This window comes from Letharia columbiana, assembly GCF_014066305.1.
Source record: "Letharia columbiana isolate WasteWater2 chromosome Unknown Sc0000006_s0, whole genome shotgun sequence".
Classification (NCBI taxonomy): domain Eukaryota; kingdom Fungi; phylum Ascomycota; class Lecanoromycetes; order Lecanorales; family Parmeliaceae; genus Letharia; species Letharia columbiana.
Genome location: NW_023501042.1, coordinates 969,974 through 995,347, shown reverse-complemented (window position 1 = coordinate 995,347; position 25,374 = coordinate 969,974). Strand labels below are relative to the sequence as shown.

General features: G+C 39.3%; 7 protein-coding genes across 7 annotated transcripts; 3 read left to right on the top strand and 4 right to left on the bottom strand.

Annotated features, from left to right (window-relative positions):
- Window positions 1–8,312: 8,312 nt before the first annotated feature.
- On the top strand, window positions 8,313–10,447 carry HO173_003000 (uncharacterized protein; the record flags this gene model as incomplete). The annotated part of the gene is made up of 9 exons (XM_037304931.1): window positions 8,313–8,922; window positions 9,069–9,194; window positions 9,248–9,384; window positions 9,533–9,579; window positions 9,644–9,656; window positions 9,710–9,793; window positions 9,941–9,953; window positions 10,004–10,101; window positions 10,259–10,447. 9 exons carry the CDS (start codon window positions 8,313–8,315, stop codon window positions 10,445–10,447), a joined length of 1,317 nt encoding a protein of 438 aa, XP_037168424.1.
- Window positions 10,448–12,718: 2,271 nt separating this feature from the next.
- Window positions 12,719–13,841, top strand: HO173_002999 (uncharacterized protein; the record flags this gene model as incomplete). Its single annotated transcript, XM_037304930.1, has 6 exons — window positions 12,719–12,785; window positions 12,847–12,880; window positions 12,961–13,429; window positions 13,581–13,650; window positions 13,704–13,753; window positions 13,812–13,841. The coding sequence occupies 6 exons, from the start codon at window positions 12,719–12,721 to the stop codon at window positions 13,839–13,841; spliced, it is 720 nt and encodes a 239-aa protein (XP_037168423.1).
- A 713-nt stretch (window positions 13,842–14,554) lies between these two features.
- HO173_002998 (uncharacterized protein) lies at window positions 14,555–15,731 on the bottom strand (the record flags this gene model as incomplete). Its single annotated transcript, XM_037304929.1, has 6 exons — window positions 14,555–14,578; window positions 14,634–14,874; window positions 14,936–15,034; window positions 15,085–15,236; window positions 15,316–15,500; window positions 15,566–15,731. The coding sequence occupies 6 exons, from the start codon at window positions 15,729–15,731 to the stop codon at window positions 14,555–14,557; spliced, it is 867 nt and encodes a 288-aa protein (XP_037168422.1).
- A 438-nt stretch (window positions 15,732–16,169) lies between these two features.
- Window positions 16,170–17,127, bottom strand: HO173_002997 (uncharacterized protein; the record flags this gene model as incomplete). Its single annotated transcript, XM_037304928.1, has 2 exons — window positions 16,170–16,971; window positions 17,018–17,127. 2 exons carry the CDS (start codon window positions 17,125–17,127, stop codon window positions 16,170–16,172), a joined length of 912 nt encoding a protein of 303 aa, XP_037168421.1.
- Window positions 17,128–17,618: 491 nt separating this feature from the next.
- On the top strand, window positions 17,619–18,893 carry HO173_002996 (uncharacterized protein; the record flags this gene model as incomplete). Its single annotated transcript, XM_037304927.1, has 5 exons — window positions 17,619–18,047; window positions 18,095–18,220; window positions 18,284–18,514; window positions 18,574–18,641; window positions 18,809–18,893. The coding sequence occupies 5 exons, from the start codon at window positions 17,619–17,621 to the stop codon at window positions 18,891–18,893; spliced, it is 939 nt and encodes a 312-aa protein (XP_037168420.1).
- Window positions 18,894–19,425: 532 nt separating this feature from the next.
- HO173_002995 (uncharacterized protein) lies at window positions 19,426–22,417 on the bottom strand (the record flags this gene model as incomplete). The annotated part of the gene is made up of 7 exons (XM_037304926.1): window positions 19,426–19,590; window positions 19,648–19,794; window positions 19,848–20,842; window positions 20,892–20,914; window positions 20,962–21,502; window positions 21,557–22,194; window positions 22,272–22,417. The coding sequence occupies 7 exons, from the start codon at window positions 22,415–22,417 to the stop codon at window positions 19,426–19,428; spliced, it is 2,655 nt and encodes an 884-aa protein (XP_037168419.1).
- Window positions 22,418–23,122: 705 nt separating this feature from the next.
- HO173_002994 (uncharacterized protein) lies at window positions 23,123–25,268 on the bottom strand (the record flags this gene model as incomplete). The annotated part of the gene is made up of 2 exons (XM_037304925.1): window positions 23,123–23,860; window positions 24,600–25,268. 2 exons carry the CDS (start codon window positions 25,266–25,268, stop codon window positions 23,123–23,125), a joined length of 1,407 nt encoding a protein of 468 aa, XP_037168418.1.
- Between the last annotated feature and the right edge of the window lie 106 nt (window positions 25,269–25,374).

Genomic DNA, 25,374 nt, shown 5'->3' with positions numbered 1-25,374 from the left:
TATCGATAAGTATTATAATATAAAATTAAATATCTTCTTAATATCTATATTAATTATCGTCTATAAGATAAAGTAATCTAGAATTATTATCAAAGATCTCGCTTATATATAAAACTTGAATAAGAAGAAATAAGTATATTATAATAGAATAGCGAAGGAGTTTAAGTATTATCTATTATTCGTTTATAAATATTTAATTATATTATAAATTATATTCTTTATTAATATAATAATAATAATTCTATTAATTAAGTAGTTATAATAAAAGATAAATATCGTTTTATCTAAGATAATAGAAAAGAAATATTATAATATTAAAAAGTGTATAGAGAATATAAAGTCTCGTCTACGCGCTTTATCGAATAAGAAATTAAAGAGAAATATTAATAAAATATAGATAATTCTAGATAAGCTAATAATTAAATAAATAATAAAATCGAGAATTATCGATAGCGACGCTTTACTTATAAAGCTTTTATCTTATAAGATAAGAAAGATTATCTATCTTATTAAGCGATAATTAGAGAAAAATTCTTTAAGATATTAATTAGATTATTTAAGATTAGATTAAAGTCAAGTATCTTATATAATATAATAAGATCTAGAGCTAAAGAGTATAATCTATTTAAATTTATATATGAGATTATACTTTAATAAGACCTATAAACTACGCGCTATAACTATTATTTCTAATATTCTTAAATTCTTTAAGATGTATTAATTAAAGCTAATCGATATTAAGTATTATAATAATAAGAATTATTATAAATCTAAATAATAGCGATTAATCTTCTAAGCTAGATAATATAAAGAAGAAATAACTATAATATTTATAAGATAGTATATATAATTACTATCTATATAACTTAATAAAAAATATTTTTAAGCTTATCGTATTAAAATAGCTAATTAATACTCTTAATAAAGATATTTATAAACGTTTTAAAAAGCTAATAATATTTATAAGTTCTCTTATAATTAATCTAATTATCGCTCTAATATAATCTTCTTCTCTATTTTATTAAATTTAAATAATATTAATAAACTTATAGTAGCTTAAGTAAGAGTATTTAGATAATAAAACTCTCTAATACTCTTTAGTTATTTAATTTAAAAATCGCGATAATTTAATAATATAACCTTTTAAGAATAATAATAAATTTCACTTTTTTATCTTAATTAAGCGTTTTATAGATATAGATATAACGCTAATAAGAGTCTTTCGCTTTATTAATCTAGATACTAATTAAGAAGAAGTAATAAGAATATTTAAATAGATAAAAGAGTAATATAACTATTATAGAAAAATAAAAAGATATATAATTACTACTTAATATTAAATAATCTAAAAAGCCTCAATAATAAGATTTTAAATAGAAATATACGAAGAGAGATAATTCGTTCTTAAATATATAATAATACTATATTATCTTTTTAGATACGCTATTTATAAGTATACTCGATTATTCTAAAGCTTCTATACTATTTTAATATATAATTATAATTTAATATTAAATAACTTATAAGATCTAAATAAGAAGATTCTAAATAAAAAGATTAAATAAAAGATACTTAACTTGAAGAGTTAATATTTATAATAAATATAAGAATAACGATATAAGTAAAGAAGTAAAAGATAAGATAATTTAGATATACGATAGATAGAGGGATTAAGAGAGATATATATTATTCTTAAATAGATATTTTAAATATCTAAATAATATATAGTATAGTTCGACTTTATATTATATTATTCGACTTTGACTATTTAACTTAATTATTAATTAATTCTCTAAATAGATAGAATAAATAATATAATAGAGTTTATTAAATAAAGGTCGGCTCTATAAGATCTATTTCTAAATTAGAATCTCTATTAATTCTATAATATTCTTTCTAATATATCCTTCTCTAGAATTATTCTACTTCTTTTAGAATTCTATAATTTAATTAATCTTAGATATAAAATATAAGTCTTTATAAGTTAGCGTCGCGTTATCTTTATCTATTTTATCTAAATTATTCTATATTAATATTAATTTAAGAATTTAAATAATATTAATTATCTTACGTAACTTAATAATAGAAGAGTCTAACTATAAAAAGATTCGCTTCTTTTTAAAGTAAGAGATAAAAAAGAGATATCTAATTAAGAGCGCGCTTAATATTTTTTATAATTAAATAAAGCTCGATAAGGCCTTTAAGTAATTAAAGAATATCTTTTTAAGAGTCTTTACGTCTAATATTTTAAGAAAATAATTAAGTAATTACAAATTAGATATAGCTATAAAAATTAATTATATATATATATAAACTTATAAATATAGACGATTAAATAAATAATCTATCTCTATTAATAATGTCGATTTTATATTATAATTATATATCTTTAATCGAGCTAGTTTCTATATATATTTAAGAAGAACTATAATCGATACGCTAATATTATCTCTTAATATTATTAAGATTTAAATATTAATTCGCGTTATAATAAATAATATCGATTTCGATATATTTATAAATATATTAAAAGAAGATAAAGTATATAACGCTATAATAGATCGAATTATATATTATATCGATAATAAAGATATTAAGATTAATTATTCTCGAAAGTTTAAGATAATTATATTATCGATATATAAGCGAGACTAGAATTCTATATTCTTTATAATTAAAGAATATTAGATAAATAAGTATTTATTTTTTATATATATCTACTATTACTAATACGCGAAGAGATTATTTATCTTAAGAAAAGAAAAAGATAATAAAGATATTAAGAGAAATATATAAAGCGATATAATAGTTCGAGTTAATTATTCTCGCTATTAGCGAAAGAATTCAAAGTTATAATATATATATATATAAGAAATAGTTAGATATTTATATTATAATTATTATATTCTCTAAAGCTTAATTAATTTCGAGAAATTCTATAATATAAAGAGTTTATCTTATTAAAATAATCTATAATCTTTACTTTCTCTAAATATCTTCTCTACGCTTTATATAATATAAGACCTTTATCTTTAATATAGCTAGCGTCTTATGTTATTTAATAATATTAAACTTAAATAACTTCTAGAAAATTCGCTAATATAAGTTTTCTTTATAGACTATATTTTAATAGACTTCGATTAAAAAAAATATATAATCTTTATTAAATAGAGAGAGATAATATAAAAGGCGCTAAAGCTAATATTTAACCTCTATATTCTATTAATAGAGATTATAAAAAGACGATATTAATTATAGTAGAAATATACTATTATATATAAAATAACTTTGAGTTATTAAAAAGAATTATATATTATCTTTAATAGTTATAAAGTTTATAATAATATTGTTATCGATAATTATATAAATTATAGCTTTATATATAACGCTATCTAAGAAATAAAATATATTATTAATATATTAAAGTAATTGTTATCGATAAGTATTTATATTAGAAGATCTATAATTATATATATTAAAATAGATATTATTTATAGAAAAATACTCGAGAATAGAAAAGTAAATAAAGAAGTATAATTAGAGTAATAATATTTAATAATAAATAATAATTAACTTAGCGTTAATTATTAATAAAAAATTTATTTAATTCGAATAGAGATTATTAGCGAAAATATTATTTAGTTTAAATAGAATATTTAAGTTAAATAGATAGTCGAATTTAAATAGAGATTTAACGCGCTTTAATTTAAATAAATTAAAAACGCGTTAATTAATAGCCCCCCTTTTTAAGTTAATAACTTTCTTTTATTCTTTTATTTTTTTATCTATTTAAATATATTTACTTTTATATTTTATCTATTATTATCTTTAATATTTAATATTAATTTTATTCTAACTTTTAATAATAATAGAAGATTTATAATACTTTATATTCTACTAAGTAAGTCTACTACGTTTAAATTATAGAGATTATAAAAACTTTAAAATAGAACGCGAAAAAGAGAATAGCAATAAAGAGAGTTAAAAACGCTAGAAGAGAGAAGAAAGCTAAGAAGATAGAAAATATAAATTATAATCTACTTATTCGCGAAGATATTATTAATTATATATTAATAGAAAGCGAGTAAAATAAAGAAGATTAATAAGAGAAAAAGATACGTTAAAGAATATAGATAGATAGATTCTAGATCGTCTAAACGTCGTAGAATATATAAGCTTAAGAAGAATATATATATAGTATCTAATTACGATAATAATAAATTCTTAAATAACTCTATTAATTTAGAGAAGATAAAGAAGTTATTAATAATTATAACTATTATATATAACGAAGCTCTCTCTTAATATTAATGATACTCTCTTAATTTTATATACTATTATAGATATTAGAAAAGATTTCTCTTTTAAAGTTGAAGATAAAGGCGAAGATCGTAAACTCGATATATTCTTATTTAATTTATATCTTCTATTAAGCTAATATCTTAATAGAAAGCGATAGAAAAACTTTTATTCGAACCTCGATTAAGTATTAAAATTATTAAATCTAGAATAAAGAGTAATAATATTAATTATTAGTTAATTAGTTTTAAAATTAAGTAATATCGATATAAACTAGCTAATATAAACTATAGAATTTAAAATAATTCTTATTAGCGATAAAGAATTAGAATTAATAAGAGCGAAGTAAGAATATACTATATAACTAAATATCTAAATTAATAAATATATACTAAGTCGAGATAGAAAATAACTTATTAAGAGAAATCGTCTTTATAATAATAAAGCTAGAGTACTTCGTATAAGAGCTTCGATATAAGAATAAGTATATATTTTAAATATAGTAGAATAATAACTAAATCGCTATAGAATAATTTGATATTAAAAAGTATTACGTTAAATAGAGTTATTAGATATTATTATATCGAAGTCGCGTTATTAATATATAGCTCGTTTAAGCCCCTTTATTAATACGCCTATTAAATAAAATAAAGAAATTTAGAGCTTTATTAACGTCTCTAATAATATCAAATTATATATTATTAATAGATTAAAATAAAGAAAGATATATAGATTATACTTTATAAGATAACTTAAATAAAGATAATCGTTAGATCGCGCTTTAAGATAATTTAATATAATAAGAAAAGCGCGATTATAATATTAAGAAAGAGTATCTTAATATATTTGAGGCGATGAAAGAGTTATCTTATTTATAATAATTATAATTAGCGAAAATCTTAAATATCTAAATCTTTAAGAGCTAAGTTTCTAGTTAAAGTATTATATTAACGCGCTTAGTTAAGTAATAATTAAAATATAAAAAAATTAGAGATAATAACTCTATAAGAATACTCGATTTATATAAAGTATCAATAATTAATCTATATATTTCGAGGCGAAGAAAGATATTAATACTCTTAACTAATTATTATTATTAATACTTTAAGCTCTTTCTAATAAGAATATAGCTTTTTGACTATATAGGCAATTTTCGTTTAACTCTAATAAAGAAAATTCGAGATATTATTTAATCTTATCTTAAGGTCTATATAACGTTGTCGCTTAAAGATATAAAGGCGATAGTTAGCGACTTATTAGTCGACCTTTAATTTATATATCGAGATTTATAAAATAAATAGAATATAATATATTTTATAAAACTTAGATTAATCGACTTCTCTAGCTAATAGTCTCTAAAATAAAAAATACTTCTTATCTCTAATTAATAGTTATATTATTATATAAAATTTTCTTTTATAATAAGAGAGTATTTCTCGAATTTAGATAAAGAAGTAAGTATCTTTAATTACTCTTATTTAATAATACTATAATTCTTATAGTAATCGCTCTTTATTATAGTCTAAAGAACTATAATTCTAGATATTTTTATATTAAAAGATAAGATAATAAGAAAGTCGAAGATAAGCTCTTTACTATTATTTTACTACTCGTATAATTATAATACTTCTTAGAAATATACGAGTATATTAAGAAGTTCTAGAGAGATATAAAATAATAGAAAAGGCTTATTATATATCATATATTACGATAGCGTATTCTAAAGATATATCTCTAGATTAATAAGAAAGATATAGAGACTTTCTAAATTAAATAATCTTATATAAGAATTCGCTAAATAATATTATCGAGAAATCGAGCTTCGTAAGCGCCTTAAAAAAAGTTATATTAAGATTCGCTAATATTAAATTATTTAAGAGGTTAAATTTAAGTCTAATCGAAGATAACAAGAAAATCTCGCGAGCTATTAAAAAATAATTGATATATAAAATAACTAAATAAAAAGAAATCGGTTTAATAAATAATAACTAGAACTCGAATCTCTCTAAGCTCGAAGTATAAATACTCCGCGTCTCGATAAGTAGAGAGGATAAGTAAAAAAAGACTAAACTTTAATATATCGTCTATAGCTCTACTATAGTAGATAAGAGAAAGACGATCTATAAAGAGAATAAGTATCTATAGATTAATAAAGTTATACTAGATAAGAAGAAAAATATAAAGAATATATAGCGTAGTAAACTTTAGAATAGAGAAGTTAATCTCTTTATCTACTATGCGACATCTATAAATCTGAAATGTTTCTACTAAATTTCAAATTGCTGATCTTACAAATAGGGCTGAAATTAAGTACATTTCGTAGGTATTAGTAACTATCTTAAATTAATTAGTTAAAATTCCGCCGGTTTAGTATACTATCTCAAAATTAGTAATCAAGTTCCACCTAGTTTAGTTAACTCATTCTAATCTTTTCTATTAGTTCTATTAGTTTAATAGTAATACGTTATCGAAAAAGAAAAGTTCTAATAATCGACGTTACGACGATTAGGTTATACTGCTGTTAAGTATTAATATTAACTCAAATTTAGCTAAGGAATTAAATGATTTAATGAAATTAACGATAAGTAATACTCTAAAATAGCGTATAATAATACGCATATTAATAATAATATATATTAATGCCATATATATTTATGAATAATCTTACTAGTAGAGTATAAATTAGAGTATATTACGCAAAATTTTTAAAGTTAATAAATTTTTTTAAAGTTACTAAATTAATAGAACTAATAAAAAGAATTAGAATAAGAGATAGTAAATAGGGGAAAGAGAATAAATATAGATAAATTAATGAAAATTAGATTAAATCAGAAGAAAAATATAATTATAATATATAGTCGAAGAAAATAGAATACGAAAAGTAATCTCTTTAATTTATTAGATGAAATTAAATAAGAATTAATAAAGAATTAAGTATCGCTATAGCGCTTAAAATTTTAATTATTTAAGAATCTATATCTTAGAGATTATAAATATTATTAATATTATAATAAGATATCGCGATAAATCTTAAATCGATAACTTTTATTAGATATCTAGAGGTATCGAGTTCGATTTAAATCGAATACTCTAGAGATATTATTATAATCGACGATATTATTTAATTCGAATACGCTATAAATATTAATATTACTAGCGAGACTAGTTAATCTAGAATTTTTATAGATATTATTATAATTAATAATACTATCTAGCTCGAATAGTCTCAAAAATCTTTTTAATATATATTTAATTAGTCGAATTAAACTTTTAATAGATATTATTATTACTAATAATATTATCTATCTTAGATAATCTAAAAAATCTATCTTACGTATAGTCCCTCGAATTTTTAAATATATACTATTAAATTAATAGCTTATAGTCGCTTTAAAATCTAGTTAACTCAAATAAATACTATCTTAGCTTATTAAACGCGAAGTTTATTATATTTACTTATTTTTCTAGTTTTAAATTATATTATTGTGAAATAATAAGTTATAAGAATTAGATTTTAAAGATTGCAAACCTAGTAGATTGCAAATCCTAGTGAATACGAGTAGGTAAGGACAATACTTTACACGATCAAAGTAACGCATCCATCTTTCAAAGACTCTGTTCAGCGTGTTATCGCATAGAACCTTCCAACTATCTCCTAATTTCTTGGGTCAAAATCCTTGATTGTGCACGTAGTAGACCACGCCAGCAGACAAACCTGCCACTCCGGTGACTCTTTCTGCCAGCTCGCCGAACCTGGGAAAAGCACATCGGAATTGGCCACGACGGGGACAACAGGCATATTTGCGATAGGAAATTGCCTTCGACTTCGATACATCCACGTGTATCTGTCGCTGATCTATCTGTTTTGCATTAATCAAAAAGCTAGGCATGTCGCTCACTGGCTGTCCTACTCCTTGTCCTTGCTAGCGATTCAGTATCTCTACTATATCCTGATACACAGACACCCTTAGCTGACACTGCTGTCTTTTTGCTAGGCGCTAGCATTTCTGCAAATGCCCCGCAACACTGCTTTCCACTCGCAGCGTCACGAGCCGTTCCGATCCCAAAGCTCCCTTGAGCTTCAGCATGATTGCATCACTGGCCCTTTCTCTTTCCTGAACCCCACTCGCGCTGCATTCAGACATTCCATCCCCGATAGCAAGGGCTCTAACGATCTCGATCTTGGTTTGGAAGAAAAATCCCCCGAGCGGAAGGACGAACAATTGGCATCAAACATCGAGTTGATATGGCGTTCTCGAGACAACCGCAAAGGCCGTCATACTCTCGTCGTGGACCCGTCATCTGATCCCTCCGCCCCTTTTCTGGCGCCCAAATCAACTTCTGGCCTACGAGAAGTCGGTAGAGGCATCATCCGGATGACGAGGCAATACCCTTACTGGGATGTTTCGTGGCTCGTTGCCACAATATTCACTCTGGGCTCAGTAGTCTGGGTAATCAACGCCTTTTTCGCCTACCTGCCTCTTGCGCAGCCCAGTACCTTATTCAATAACGAGGTCCTGGTAGGGGGAGGAGTTTCTGCCTTCGTAGGAGCCACCATTTTCGAGATTGGGTCTGTTCTTCTCATGATAGAGGCTGTGAACGAAAATCAAGCAGGGTGTTTTGGTATGTGTAGTCGGGAGCAAAACCCATGATCGTCGATAGCGCAATCGAAACTTCCCCAAATATATATGGGAAGCAAAAGATAATCTCTTCTCAATATTCATCCCTATATCCTAGCAAGGGAAAGCTGACTCCAAAACGTTCGCTAGGCTGGGCACTGGAGCAAGCCTTCTCAGGCAACGGAGGAGGCAAAGGCAAGCTCAGGATCAGGCCTGACGAGGACAAATGTGTCCATCATCACACAAACAAGGGCAACTTTGTTGGCAAGGGATCTGGTATGGTTCAACAAAAATAAATCTAATCCTCCATGCTCACAAGTCTTCAAAAGTCAAGGCATCCTCCGGCGAGGCTCTTTCAGAATCCCAAGCCTCATCCAATGCCGACTTGGAAAAGTCTGTGGACTCGAATAGTCCCGGCAGATCATGGGTTTGGTTCCCATCAACACATGACCTGAAGACCCATTACGTACGTATTCTCGGAACCCTAATCTCACTCTTAGGATCGGATTCCGAGCCTTGCTGTACATCTCGCGAAAATTCACTTTATAGACGTATTTTCAGGGCTGAAATGCCATCTTGATCAAGCAGCGCTGACTCCAAATTTTTCGATTCAGTTGCGAGAATTGGGTTTCCTTGCGTCGCTTGCTCAATTATGCGGAGCGTAAGTGACACCGAAGCAGCTATTTGTCGATAAAGGGGTACTGATCGCTGCACACTTGGAAAAGTACAATATTCTGGGTTAGTCGCTTACCTTCTATCACAATATTAAAGATCCTGCTTACGCTGATCAGATATCTGGCTTCACTGCTCTCCCTGGCATCAACAACAGAATGTCCCAAGGTCTACTTGATGGCATATATTGGGTACCGCAGATGGTATGTACATCTTTGGAGCAATTACTTCCTATTCCAGAATGTTATTCGATGTGCAAGACATGTGTCGTAACCAAAAGGCTCTAAGAATCCCTTCGAGCTGTTCCACTGCTCGGGCTTTGCCTTTATGAACGAATGCTGACTTTACAGGTTGGGGGATCTGGTACAAGCTGGTATCCATCACTTCGGAACAAAATTAACACGATTTGTTAGGTTTTATCATATCCGGGACGCTTTACATGCTTGAAACGCAACCGAAATGGTACAAGCCGGCATGGGAAGTCCTTGGATGGCACATTGGGCTTTGGAATGTATGCATGTTGTTCAGCGAACTATCCTACTCAATAATTAAAAGGGTCGCAGGACAGGTTTTAGAAGCAGAAAGCTCTATAAACCCCACCTCCCCCCCTTGGAACCTGTCTTGCGACTCAATGTTCCCTTAGAACAGGCAATACTGACATACTTCAGTTGATAGGAGCCCTGGGGTTCACCCTTTGTGGTGCGTTGGGTCCTGCATATGGCAATAGCGGCGCCCAATACGAGGCTTCGTTGGCCACATTTTGGGGGTCATGGGCATTTTTGATTGGTTCCTTGATCCAATGGTACGAAAGTTTGGACAAACATCCCGTGATAGAGCGATCCAGCTACTTGTCGTGAAAGTTGAGAAAGTAAACCTGCGATCCAGGCCATTTTCCGGGGCATTCTCCATTACGATTCTTCAAAAACTATCACATTTAAGCACCCGAGAATGATGATGGAAAACACATGAGTGAGAACAGACCATGGCTGGTAAAGGTAGTTCCCAGCTCTTGATCAGGTACACTACAGGCAAGGTGCCAGAAAGAGTCGCTGTCGAAACTTTATGAACCTCCCACCAATATAGATAGATCTGCATAGCTAATATTCTCGCCATATTGCGAGTATCATATCAAGACCATTCAGATCCAACTCCAACCGCTAACAACGGAGGGTTTCTGCTTACTTGGGGAGTCGTATCGTCTGTGAAGTCTTTGTTGCGTGATGGGTTTTTGGCTATTATACAGTAAATCATATGAAAATTCAAAAGATTATTATCTTCTAAAGTCGCGTGGAAAGAATCATTAAAACCGATGCTTTTTTGATGATCTTTGTCAAGCCTGACAGTATTCAGATTGTGGCACTTTTTGCGTAATGCCTCGTGTACAATCGAAGTGAAAATGGTTGGGAAACCTCCCTACCGTCTTGCAAGCTGTTCGATGAGAAGCCTGAATGCTTTCTTCGCTGAGCAACCAAGACCATTGGAACCTAGGAAAACTTCCCTATGAAACGATAGCGACAGGTTCTGGTGTTGCTGTGTACATAGAACCCCTTCGGAGCGGGTGGGCGGGAAAATGGAGATGGGAAGGGGATGTTTATGTTCAAAAGTCTGTTTTTTCGACCGGACCCAATTCCACCGTGATGCCTGCTATCTACTCGAGGGGGAAAAAAGAAAGAAAGAGCAAAGATGAGAAGGGTGGGATTCGAACCCATGCGGATTTTCATCCAAATGAATGCAGCAACCAGGTCTGATCCACAGGAAAGCATTGCCTCTCTTGTAAACGATGTCCACGAACCACTCAAGCGGAGAGCCACCAATTGTCTAAAACTTGAGAACGTATAACATCGGAGAGAATCAAAAAACAATGTGACTCTTCTGCAAATAGAGTAGCCAACGATTACCGACTCTTCCCTATACGCTGCCCTTTAACTTGTGCCTCAAAGTCTTCCAGCAGCCGCTGCGCGTTCCTTAACTCGCATCTGGGCAGCGACATGTTCCAACGCACCTTGTATTCGTAGCCCATACCCGTCTGTCATTTGCCGACAATTTTTACAATCTCCCATTCCTCTTTATTTAGTGTCAAAGCTCTTCGGTCCCGAGGCTGCTGAGGAAGTGGTGGGGTAACGGTGGAGTGAGAGGTATGTAGATTTTCTGAAGTCAAAAAATGTACTTACGGCGATTGGAAACTACGTACTGAGCTGAATATTGGGCGCTCTCCAACACATAGCCTCCCTTTTCTCTTTTCACTAACCGGCCAAGTAATAAAGTTCGATTTCTCTAAAAGCGCCATGTTTTATAAGAAGAGCTGGTCTCTGATAATCGGCCAGTAAATTCCGACTCGGACGGCGGTTTTGATTCGGATACGAAATTTATATAGGATGGAAAGAGTAATATAATAGGTTTGCATATGAAAAAGGACCGTTCTATTAATACTTCTAAGAGCGAATCTACTTATAACAGTAAGGCAAAAGAGGAAAGAAGAATTAATTAAGGAAATTAAGGAAATTAAGGAAAATAAGAGAAAGGAGAAAAAGGAGAAAAAGGAGAAAAAGGAGAAAAAGGAGAAAAAGAAGGAAAGAAAGAGAAAGAAGAAAAGGAGGAAAAGAAGAGAAGAGAGAGAAGAGAGGAGGAGGAGGAGGAGGAGGAGGAGGAGGAGGAGGAGGAGGAGGGAGGAGGAGGAGGAGGAGGAGGAGGAGCAGTGCAATACAATGCAGGGAGTCTAGTGTAGAGCAGAAGCTAAGGAATATTGCAAACATTGTATCCTTCGAGAAGCGTGTACTTACATGGTCAATAGTTTGCCCATCTGCGCCTTTGAATTACGTTCCCACTGGAACCTTGTCTGTAGCATTAATATGGCTACTCTATTCAATACGTGATCATACATATTGAGCTCGAGCCAGTCGCTTCTCAGTAGGCCAAAATTGACTAAATCTATTGTATACAAGTAAGTACGGTATGTTGATCGTGCAATGATCACCCGGCTCGCGACCGTAGGGCGGCGCTCAACCTAGACTCTAAAAGGGGCGTCTGCAGTGCGAAATACAAAATCCGAACTTTAACTCCAATCGTGAATCTCTGTCATTTCTTTCTACACGCTCATTTTATCAAATTGACTCGGCATTTCTAAAGCCATGTCTTCCAAAGAAAAATACACGGTCATTCTACCAACCTACAATGAAAGAAGGAATCTACCTATCAGTAAGTCAAACCCTAGCTGCCTCTCTCCCCTTTGTCTCCATACTGATGGACGCTTTCATAGTCACTTGGCTCCTCCACCGCACCTTCACGGAGAAGTAATACCTCCTTCTTTCCGCGAGACCTCCTCTGACGAGCTCTCTCCCCTGCAACATGCTAACGCCCTGGCTCTCCTCAGCAAACTTGACTGGGAAATAATCATCGTCGACGACGGCTCCCCTGACGGCACCTTGCAGGTAGCTCAACAACTCCAGAACTTCTACGGCAGCCGCATCGTCCTTAAACCCCGCGCAGGCAAACTTGGACTGGGTACTGCGTACGTCCATGGACTCAAGTACGCTACGGGGTCCTTCGTAATCATCATGGACGCAGATTTCTCACACCACCCTAAATTCATTGCCCCAATGATCGAAAAACAGAAGACCGGCGACTACGACATCGTGACTGGCACTCGATACAGCGGGGACGGTGGAGTTTACGGCTGGGATCTCAAAAGGAAGTTGGTTTCTAGAGGGGCGAACTTGTTTGCGGATACGGTGCTCAGGCCAGGGGTCAGTGATTTGACAGGGAGCTTCCGGCTATACAAGAGGGCGGTGCTGGAGAGTGCGATTGCCCGGACAGAGAGCAAAGGATACACGTTTCAAATGGTACGTATACTCCAGAAGGGTCCATTCACCGGCGAGTGGCAACTTGCGTCGCGAGGCATTTGATGGGACCTACAATGAGGACCCTCGAATCTGTTTTCCAACCCAGCTCGAGGCTTGGAGGCAGACACGCTGATAGTGAAATTGTTTGTAGGAATTAATGGTCAGAGCGAAGGGTATGGGATATAGAGTCGCGGAGGTGCCGATTAGCTTTGTTGACCGAGGTGAGACTCTCGTGCAACTTGGTGCTGACGTTCAAGCGGCTGACAACCTCAAGTTTACGGAGAGTCCAAGCTAGGTGGAGATGAAATCGTTGAGTATGCGAAGGTGAGCCCTGTGAGAAAGTACGATCCTCGAGGCTGTCTGCTAAATCTGATACGTCTAGGGAGTTTTGAATCTCTGGTTGAAGGTCTAAGGCCTGATACGGCGTTGTAATGGGAATATACCCCGTGTCTTGGTTCTTCAAAAGGGTTACTAATGCTGTCCGACAATCATAATATTGGCGTTCAGGCGTTTCTGACATATGAATGTTTCCGAATTTGCAAATCCGAACTGCTAACGTTTGTGTACCATCGCCCTCAAACCTCCCAGAAAACGAATCGAGGACAAACCGTCAGTATTGGTATTAGAAATTGAAGACAGAGTATAATTTATCAGCAGCGGATCTATTAGCATGATTCTATTGAGCAACCAAGGGGTCCAGTTCGGAGTCGAACCCAATTGTAGCTTGCACATGGGTTCGAAGGGGCTAAGGTGCATGTCAAACTACAAACAATGGGGCATCCTACCTACAGTGATATATCGTCCACGTTTGCCGTAGGTTCCAGCAACTTGAACCGCTGGCTATCCTATATCTGTAACAAGTTGTGGTGCTGGGACATGGAGCCGGCGGAGAAGATCCTTATCTCCCCCCCTCCTCCCCCCTTGTTCGGCATATACACGGTCTTGGTTAACAAATGCGTTCGAATTCACCAGAAAGATGCCAGTCTAGGACAGATCTTGTCCGAGCAGATTCCATTGCGTCAGCAGCTTCTCGATGAGATGAAATTAAATTCGACCCCCGATCCCAAAATCATCTCCCCCGGACGCCAGTGCTCAGGGACAAATCCCTTCTATACAGTAATACTCTTACATGTTTCTACCTCCAGTCACCTGTATTTATCAGCCAATACTCCCTCCTATCCAAACCGTAGAATAGAGACCTTACCATGATAGTCTGGCCATTCACATACGAAAATAAAGGACTAGCAACTGCCAAAATTGCACTGGCTGCTTCCGTTGCGGTGCCTGGTCTTCTGAGAGGAATGTCGGCATATGAATTGCTCCCTGCGGCTTCTTTCTGCGCCCTAGGTATTCCAAGGGCAACCTGGTTACCATCCGGGGTCGTCACAAAGGCGCCTTCTTCTTTGGCGGCTGTGAGGCGTGTTAGGATGTGGCCAAAGGCGACGCTGTAATGGCAGGTGGTCAACTGGAAGGAAGCGACAAGGAAGAACAGCGAGGGAGAAATACGTATTTGCACGGACACCAAACGAAGGACCCCATTCTTTCGCTATGACTTTCGAAAGACCGGTCACGCCTGCTTTCGCAAGTCCATAATTGGCTTGTCCTCTAGTGTCTATCAGTGAGATATCTCAACGGTTTTTTTTCTGATCCCATACGCGTTGCCATTAATTCCACTCGTACTGCTGATGTTGATGATATTTCTCGGCTCTCCGTCCTTGACTCTGAAATACGGGGCGGCTGCTCTGACAAGTTTGAACGGTGCGGTATTGTGTAAAGCGATGATGGTGTCCCATTGTTTGTCCGTCATCTGGCCCATACCATTAACAACCATACATTCCCGGTTTCGGACTCAGAATCGGAATCGGCTTCTGGAATAAGGCCCATACCTTGTGTATTACTCCGTCCCAAGTGAAGCCAGCATTGTTGACTATAATGTGGATCTTGCCCCCTCCAAATTCGGCGGCTTTCTTCACAAGCTCGTCAATGTACTGTGCGTTTAACATATCGCCAGGCACAGCTATTGCTTGTCCGCCTGCGTCATTGATGGCTTGTGCGACTGCGTTCGCCTTAGCTATTCATTAAAGGTTCATCAGCGTTCATGCCGGGGAACGGTACAGCAACTTGGCGGAGAAGTACCGGCATCTATATCCTGCACCACAACTTTTGCGCCCTCACGTGCAAACAATTGCGCGGCTTCTGCCCCAATGCCTTGGCCTGAGCCTGTTATGATGGCCACCTGACCACCCAGCATACCCTTGGCAAAGAGGTGCCCGGCAATCTGAGCGACACGCTTCTCTGCCATGGTTAAGGACTTTCAGCAAGTGGATTGACAGAATCTCCAGGCTTGGGGTCGAAAGAAGTTGTAGCCAATTGCGAAGGTCCAAGCAGTCATTGAATGAGGTTTTGAGCGGTATTTCTACGAAGAGTTAGGTTTCTGCGGCAGCCGAGGCATGACGTTGTCAGGAGCCCACTCTGCATACGGGAAAACCTTTCTCCTAGCGCACCGCAAGGTCACCCAGGCAAATTGTTTTGATACATACGAGCAATCGCTTCTCTCCAAAGTTGAGAAATCTTCGAACTGTCCCCTCATGACGGAATGATTTCCCCGAAGCGCCCCTGCTTGCTTATGAAGCCTGTATGCTGGCATCAGAAGCAATACTGCTCGTTGCTCTGCTGGCTCGTAGGATGAACTGTGCTGGTTTCTCGGATAAATGAGGTCCAGAAGAGTCGCATGTTCATATCATTTCCGTTTGATCTGTCTGATAGTAACGACGTCCCCTTCCAGCCGCCAATCCACGTTGCTTTTCTCCTTGAGCTCCCGCCATCGTCGTTGTGCCGACCTCTCTAGAAACCCTGGGTCAACGCTCAAGTAGCTCTTCCCCAAGCACTCTAGAGCGCGCCGTCTCATCCCTTCCTCACTGTACTCCAACAGCCGTTGCTGATGACAGCTCATCAATGTTTTCACTTTCCAGAACGCATACCAGTTATCGTGAACAAGAGCCTTGAGCACTGCTTCAACTCTTACATTCTTATAATTGTAGCGACATTTCACTTCAAATGCTGTAGCTAGATTGTTCTGCCGGCATGACACGTCGAGTATATAGAATCCCATGAACTCGTGGTATTCAGATGCGGTCAATGGAGTTACAGGATGTATATTGCGTAATAGATGCAGCAACGCTGGATGGTAAGATTCCATGTGTCTCATCAGTATAGTAGCGCGGATCAAGAAAGCATATGCTCGTAAGGCAAACATGTCTTTGCGGGCTGAAGCTACGATTGCTTCACGAACTTTTCGCATAGCCATCAATATCACTGACTGTTCTCTCGAGTCTTCTGTTGAGACTTGAGGTGCACTCCCTGAAGCTTTTGCCTCTGAAATGGGGTTGGGCCGATCAGAGCGATTCTCAGAAATCCCATCGATGGAAAGAGAGGCAAATGCTCCGTCGAGAGTGTCGTTATCGCCACCATGAGGATGGCACCGTTCGTATCTGTCAACGACTTTGCGGAAGTATTCTTCTTGCGTCTTGAAATTTAGCAGCCTACGGAACGCGTCAGCGCAACCTGATAACAGAGCAATTTACGGACCTGTTATCGCCTTTCGAGGGTAAGCCTATGCTTTCCAGAGGATCCACGGAAACTTGCTTGAGTCTACTCATCCCCCTAGGTGGACGGTAGGGTTCTAAGCCGGGTTCCATAGCGATAGGGTCAGCTGTTGGACGTGACTGGGTGTCCCATCAATTCGCAGGGAAATTGCCGCGAAGAGTGCAATGCGAGCAGGGAAGGCACTGCGAATAGCATTGAAATACAGTCTTTATGCGAATCGATTGGTAGTTAGCTTGGTGCTTGGTGCTTGGTTGAGCTTGCAAACCGAGGATTGGGCCTTAGCTACGAGAGATCGACCAAGACACCTGAAGCTTGAAAGCCAAGGCCGGAGTGGTGTCTTGGAAATTGTGCGACCATACTACAAGAAACGATCGGTTTTGGGTGGCACGGTTGCAGTCCTTGCAGTTGTTATGTGGGTACGGAGTAGAAAGGTTGAACGCGCAGAAGACACACGCAGGGATTACTTGAAGTTTAGCTGCATGCCTCTGCCGGATGCCCGCCATCCTGACTTGAGTCACGTGACATGGTGAAACAGCATTTGACAACTGCTGGAGCGTGCAATAATAAAAAGTAAAGTATTATAATGGCCACCCGTCGTATCCCTTCACGCGCCAAAACGACACCCATTGAGACCCTTCACAGCCTCCTGACCGTGCAGGAAGCGGATACTGCATTCAGAAGCCGGCCTGTAACCAATTTCCTGCTCAATTATGATGAGCTACCTGCCTGGCGACAAGATAACCATTTCATCTTGACCCATTACCGTCCGACATCGAATTCGGTCTTCACTTCTTTCCAGAGTCTATTTCAACTGCATAACGAATCCGTCAATATCCACTCTCACCTTTCCGCTGCTTGGATTTTTTTCTTCATCGCCCTGTCTCTTTATGCCTTCGAACGACACGCGGTCACATCGGCCGATACCATAGCCTTCTTATTCTTCTTTTCCGGTGCTGTCACATGCTTAGGCATAAGTGCTACCTACCACACGGTATCGAATCATTCACCAAAGGTACGGCTACCCCTGACAGCATGCTTCTTCCCAATCTAAGTTCGCAGATCAATCAATGGGGAAATCAAATCGATTACCTGGGCATCGTCATTCTCATTTCTGGAAGTTTCGTGCCGAGCGTATATTATGGCTTCTATTGTGAGCCAATGCTGCAAAGATTCTACTGGGGCATGGTACGTTTAAATAAAACGTAGAGTAGCCCCGCAACGATCCATTTCTGAACAACGGGTCCGTAGATCTCTACAATCGGCATCGCCTGCGCTGTTGTATCCCTGAACCCAAAATTCCGCTCCCCTCTTTGGCGATCATTTCGAGCAGGCATGTTTCTCGGTTTCGGTCTCTCCGCCATCTTCCCAGTCTTGCATGGAGTGTATATGTATGGACTTGAGCAGATGAGATATTCGATTGGTCTTGATTGGGTCCTGTTGCAAGGTTTCCTCTACATCTTAGGAGCCGCCATTTATGCTGTGTGTTTTCGCTCCTCAAATCTCCGTGTCTGCACTGAAAGGCTGATCCAAGATACAAGGCACGTGTACCTGAGAGGTTCCAGCCTGGGAGATATGATATCTGGGGGAGCTCCCATCAAATATTCCAGTAAGACGCATTTCTGAGTTGTCATTCCCCAATCCGAATTGCTTTCCAAGTCGCAAGATATGTCTCAACAGCAAAACGTTCCGGCAAGCCCCAGCTTACTCCTTCAACGTGTCTCATGACTCCTTTCTGTGTCGTGTTAAGAAAACACTGACTCTGAAATCTACCAGTGTCCTAATAACCCTGGCCGCAATGTCACAACTCATAGGCCTGTTGACCGCTTTCCACCATGCACGGACATCGTCCAAATGCTAGAGCGTGACGGTAACCATATACGCTCATACCTCCCCCTTCGGTAACATGATATTACGCTTCAGGTCCGTCGGATGAGGATCGCTTCTATTTGGCTTCGAACTTGCAACCCTTCTGTACGTGGCTTCCCGTCGTTGTACAGTCTCTAGTACAAATAAATTTTGAGCAGCCAGAGTCAACATTCAAGGAGGAAACGAGAGAGACGACTGTCCATCTGCTCCACTTGCCAAGTGATGTTGGGATGTCGTGAAGACATAATAAATACTGACCCTCGCTAGCTTCCGTATGAAGAAACTAGAGAGCGTGAGAGTAAATGGAAAAGCGGGTGGAAAAACCCCAAAGATCACCACCAGCGTTCGCGTACTTGCCCAGGAAAGACAGGGAGAAGAATAATTTTGCCCGGCGAATGTGTCACCATGGGAGCTTTGTACCGCTTGGCTTGTTCATCTTACAGTTTAGAGTACATCGAGGCAAAGCCTTAAAGGCTTGGAGCCAGCAGGCAGCGTCTGCAAGAATTCCCTAAACCATACCCAGTCTACTGCTTAGCTTGTAGTACAACGCCTTCATACTCCCTGCTCTGGATGTAATCCAGCGTTCTCTGGAAGTGCTTTTTCGGAGCCTCTAAGCTCGAACTTTCCTGGTTCGTTTGCAGATTCGAATGTATGAGCTCGATAAGGCCGTTTAGGTATTTCGTCGTCACCTACTTCACCGTCAGTACGTCTTGATGACGCTGTCATGTTCCTGGAATTAGGCCCACCGTCTCATTTTGCTGATCGAAGTAATATACATATCTATTCAAGATCTCCACGAACAGCTCCACTGACACTGCGGTATCCATACAAGCATCTGCCACGCGGAGCGCGCGCTGTAGACATTCAAGCACGCGCTTGCCGTCTCGATAGAGCTGATCAAATATCAGCCGTCACTCGCCGTGATCGATGCATCGATTCAACCTACATTCTTGGCATCCTCCTCGCCTTTCGCCGGAATCTCCACGGCCCACCAGAGATGACTGGCCAAATATACAGCTCGACACTGATCCGGCTTCTTCAACAGTTTACTGCCATGTAACGCGCATTTGGTAATTAGCGTATCATAATTCTCTTTTCCGAATCCTCTGGTGGAATGCAGCGCGCCTGCAATCACGCAAACGGCTTGGAACTGAGCCCTCGAATCGCTGATAGCTTCCTCATATATTGTAAATGCTTGCGCGAAGAATTCATAGGCCACCTCTTCAAAGCCTGCTTGGTCGGCCACTTGACCGCAGGCCACGAAAAGGCGGAGACATAAATCAGCGGCGCCATTGCGGGTATAAAGCGCAGATATCGACGAGTGCATGAATTTGTAGAGTGCGGAGGATTGGGATTGCCAGCTGTCGTCGTAATGTTCTCTTATTTTGTATCTGCGGGCGAGCTTGAGGGATGAGGTGAGTAAAGCAGGCGTAGTGTACTTGATGCGTTCGTTGCCATCCGAAAAGGCGTTGCGAGCAGCTTGGAGCAGCTTGAACTGTATATCGTTGTCGGGCGATTGGATAAGGTGCACCAGTCTAGCAAGCAATCCTTGCTCTGTTACTGTCTCGTCTGTCTCGGCACCTCGTCGCTGACTTGGGACACCGGGATAGCCAGCGGGCTGCTGGATGCCTTCCTTTATGAGCACTCTCAAAATTTCAAGTACGTCGTCTAGTTGTTCGGATGACGAGATTCTAGTCTGATTGCGGAGGAGGTTTTGAACCACCTCACAAGCGACTGCACGGCGCGTAGGATACGTCTGTACGTGAAGAAGGGGTATGAAGTTTGGGAGAGCTAGGGCTGTGTACAAAGAAACATAGGATTTGATTGGTGCGAGAAGAAGAGCCAAAATGTTCGATTGTGTAGGCGCTGAATGCAGGTCGGCACTGTTCGCAAACTGTGCAACTTTTTCGCTGGCGTACGAAAGTATCTGGTCGACATATTCTGCGCTTCAATTAGCAACAAATCCGAATCTCGAAAAGGGTGAGGCTACCTAGCCGTTCGGGATATATGTTTCTATTATCGTGTTAGCTGCGTTCCATCTGGAAGACACCCTTACTCACAGAGCAAGTTTGGATAAGGAGACGAGCAAAGCGATAGTATCTTGGATGTGTAAACGCTGCGTATTGACCAAGTTGACGACTTGTTCGTAAAAAATCTCATAAAGCTTGACATCTTCAGGTATGCCTCGGTTCTTGCTCAAGGGTGGCTTGTCACCATCTTCTTCAGAGGTGGCGGGTTTTTTTGAGTTCTCGTCTGGCTGACCTTCAATCTCGCTCGACGGTAGTTCTGTCGGCTTATCGCCATTGACTTGCTCGCCATTCGTTTGCTTTGCCTCGGTCCCATCAGCCTTTGCTTGCGGCATCTCGTTCCCTTTCGATACTCGGAGTTTCTCCAGTAATCTGGTAGTGGCTTCTTCTTCTGTTTGCTTGCGGTCTTCGGGTGATTCTAACTCTGCTTCTCGCGCAGCATACGATGATAATCGATCCATCAGGCCAATTACTATCGCTTTGATATTGACGTGTGGATTCAATCGAGCAATTGCAGAGAGCAATTGATCCAAAGTATTAAGATGGAATTCGTCTGGAAATACCTGCGTTATCACTAGATCTCGTATTAGTTGCTGAATGTAAAGCACGCTTGTGCCGGTGTGCAAACCTTCTAGAAGATACTCTTGTGCTAAAACGTCTCTACATTGAACGACTTGCTCCAGAAGCGGTTGCAGAATGACCGTCTTGTATGCATCGAGGTCGACTAGTTGACTCAGTCGTACCAGATTATTTCCCACCAGTAGCTGTAACTCTTGCCTTTCCTTCGTTCTCTGTTCCCTCTCTCTCGAATGTCCCTGGTGTTGCAGCCTTACCCACAACTTGTTCATTTCAACAAAATTTGTCAATATGAACGATATTGAATCCTGAAGATTTCCTTCCGGCCCATCCCCACTCCCTGCAGGCAACGAATCTCTTGCCTGTCCAGAGAGATAATATCGGAGGAACAGACCGCGTATTGGATGTTGTACCCCTCGACTCATTTCCATCATGTCTTTCATAATCTCTTTTACAGGCGCATCTTCAATTCCCATATATACAGTTCCAACAGTGATCATGAGGTACAGTCGAGGTACGATATTTCCTGCATACTGGACTAATTCATACAGATCTGCCAGATGATTGACAGGGTGAGATTCGCGGAGGTAGACGGACAGGTGCCTGAGAGCGTCGAAGACAGACATATAAAGCTCGTAATACTGTTTAGGTCCTAGGCTGCTTGTCCGAAGCTCGGACACAAGTGTGGAGCTTTATGGAGACAGCTTGCAGTCAGCCCTGTTGTCTTTCAAAGCATTGAGAGCATTCATAAGTTTCGAGCTTCATACCTGCACTTCAATGCATCCATGAGCTTGCCTGGGGTCTCCAAGCACTTGCGCATGAGGTGTGTTTGTTGCCGTACCAGGACCAAGGCATCTTCGAGTAGCCTAGCTTGATCCTCAATGGCCGGAGGGGAACCCATGCGGTCGGACATTTTGATGGCGGGATGTTGCAGTTGGCAGCTTGTGCTTTGCTGCAAGCACTTTCACCTATGCAATGCCTGTAAAAACATTCGTGGTTCGTTGTTGAGCATTACTATTTGAGCCGCGCTAAGGGTTTCCGTATATGCCGAGACGGAGCTAAAGCCTGGGGAAAAGACAGCCAACTCAGTTATTTCTGTACACACAGAACATGGTAACTATTTCATTGGCAGGTTCAAGTGATGTGGAAACCACCGGAACGGTTTCTTTAGTTCTGCCATTACTTTCATGTCGTTGCCATTAATCTATTGGTCTAACTCTAGCTCGAGCTCACACGCTTCAAAACGCCCTTCGCTATGTAAGACACTTTTTGGTGCATAAATCGTTAATCGCTCGCGCATTTCATGGCTTTTATTAATCTCGAACCATAGAATCGTCAAGCCATCAAACCATCGTACCACCGAATCATCGTCTTCTTGTCCAGCATTTCCGTAAAATGGGGGATCCTCCAGCCTCTCTGCTACACTCACTGCCAAGAGGCATCGAAAGCTTCTTGTAGAAGTCACTCCATGCAGATCAAATTTGGCCTCGCACAGTCGTGGGGCCCCCGCATGGGTTGCGGCTGTTAATGACTTTCGGGAAGCTACTCGGAGCGGACGTATAACAGACAATTTGTGTGTTCGCAGTCTTACGTCTGAAAGGTGCCGTGTGACATGGTTTCAGCCTTTTTTCCAGAGGTTTTGTGCTCTGCCCGTACCGACTGCCGTTGCTGACGCACCCGAGAGCAATGTTGAGGTCGCATTCCACACCGGATAAGAAGTATGCCACATCCCATCATCGTATGTCTTCGTTGAAGCCGTCGGTAGAGTGCTGGAACTTATGACAGCAGGAGGTGGAGGTTGAAGGGGAGACGGAATGCTCGCAGCGGCTTCTGGGCCTTTTGCTTCCGGATTTTTTGCTTCTGCCGGCTGCGCAACCTCCGAAGCCCGATTTGAGCTTGCCAAGGACATAGAAACAGTCGGAATGGAGGTCCAGGTGGAGGCCGAGGATAGCGTCGAGGTGGAGAACGAAATTACGCATTTCACACTTGAAACACTGGTAAAGGTTTGGCTTGGGGGAGGCACTGTTGACGATGATGTTGGTGTTTCTCCAGGATTGACGACGGTGTAGGACGGAGATGTTGTCGGAGCAGGGTTTTCCGTGATATCTTGAGTAAAAATTATATCCACGGTCTTTGCGGGCTCTTTTTCGCTGACAATTTTCGTCGTTATAATCGTTTCGATCAACGGTGGCGTGCTGCTTGCGGAGGCGGTGACGGTCTTAACGCTGTCCGACGTCTGGATGAGAGTGAGGAGATCTGGTACCGAAGTTGATAAAGGTGTGGAAACTGAGCCTCCATCAACGGCCACAACAGAATATGCGACGCGCCTTCGGACTGCAGGCTGTTTGGGAGGTGCCTGGGGTTTCAGTGGAAACGCATGGGAGATGTGAGTTAGAGAGGAGAGCGCTGATATGACTAGAAGAGACGTGAGACGCATGATTGAGGTGATCAGAGCAAGAGAGTATGAACTGGGAATTGTCGAAGGGAGAACAGAGTGGAAGCACTCGAGAATCGAGATACTTTCGCAACAGGTGGGAATTGCGCAGTATGCAGATGCAAATGCAGCGTGGGGGAGAACGAGAGACAGAGAACTTAAGAAAAACATTTTTCTACCAATTGATAGAAATTGAAGATGGCTGGTGAACATGGTATGTATTTTTGGAATGGAGGTTCGCGAAGGAGGAAAGAGGTTGGGCAACCTGAACGATCACCGGAATTCACGTGGCTGGAGCCCGGACGCGCTAGTTATGTATAGGACCTCCGATTAGCGCATTCTACTATCAGATCCGATAAGGAGTTCGTGAAAATAAGTTGCATCTGACTGCATGTCGCAGTGGAAGTTTTGTATCGGTTGGTGCGCCGGCTTGTGGAAAACCCCAAAACCTTTCAAGACATCTCTAATTCAAGCAAATAAATAATGAAAACAAGAAGCCCAAAACAGACCATCAAGCATTAAGACAACCTCATCAAGACCGCGCAACCATCAGCGACCTCAGATACTCGGCAAAACCTTCCTCAATGCTCGCAGAGAAGTTTACAAAGAATGCCATCGCTTTCGAGCCGGGAATCGGGCAATGCTGCAACAAAGCTTTTACATTCAGGACCTGTAAATCCTTGATCGCGACGACGTGCTTCATCCATTCCATGTCCTCGTCCATTTCGTCCAGTCTTACTATCAAGGCAAAATCCGCCTTGCTGTAGGTGTTTTTTTGTTTCCAGTATAAGGCGGGCTTGTTTGCAAGCGACGGTGTCCCTCCTTCGACATAGAGGTCAAGTTGTACCAAGCGCAAGTTCTGCGAGATGAACGCGCAGGCATTGCGCCATTCGCAGCGATCAAAGTCTTTGGTGTATGGTAGAGAGCGTTTGACAATGTTCATTCGCTTGATGGCGGAGAGAGCGGCAGGCGTCAGGTCTTGTAGGAAGGGGAGGATGCTTTCGATATCCGTGCCAAAATCGAAAGTATGCTCCGAGTACAAGACGTGGGAGGCCTCGGCGTGGATCTGTTGGTTCACACCTAGGATCGAGGAATGTATGTCTCCGGGGCCTCTGTAAAGGCAGTATGTCGATTCGGCACTGCGAGAGCGCATTCGATCGGCTATGTACCTGAACTTGCTTCGTCGTCGCATTTCTCGCTTGCGTCGCCCGTATATGAATTGCTCCTCCGTACGTATGCGTAGAGTCATATCCTTGTGATGCGAAAGCAAGAGCTTGTATATAATGAGACGGATCTCTGCTGGCACCTTCAGGAAGGGCGCCGTGGCCATTGTAGACTCCGACATGCGGGCAACGTCTGCGTGCACAAAGAATCCGAGACTGATTCCCTACTCTGCACCACTAGGTAAGATGAATGTGTGGATGGACCCAGCGAAA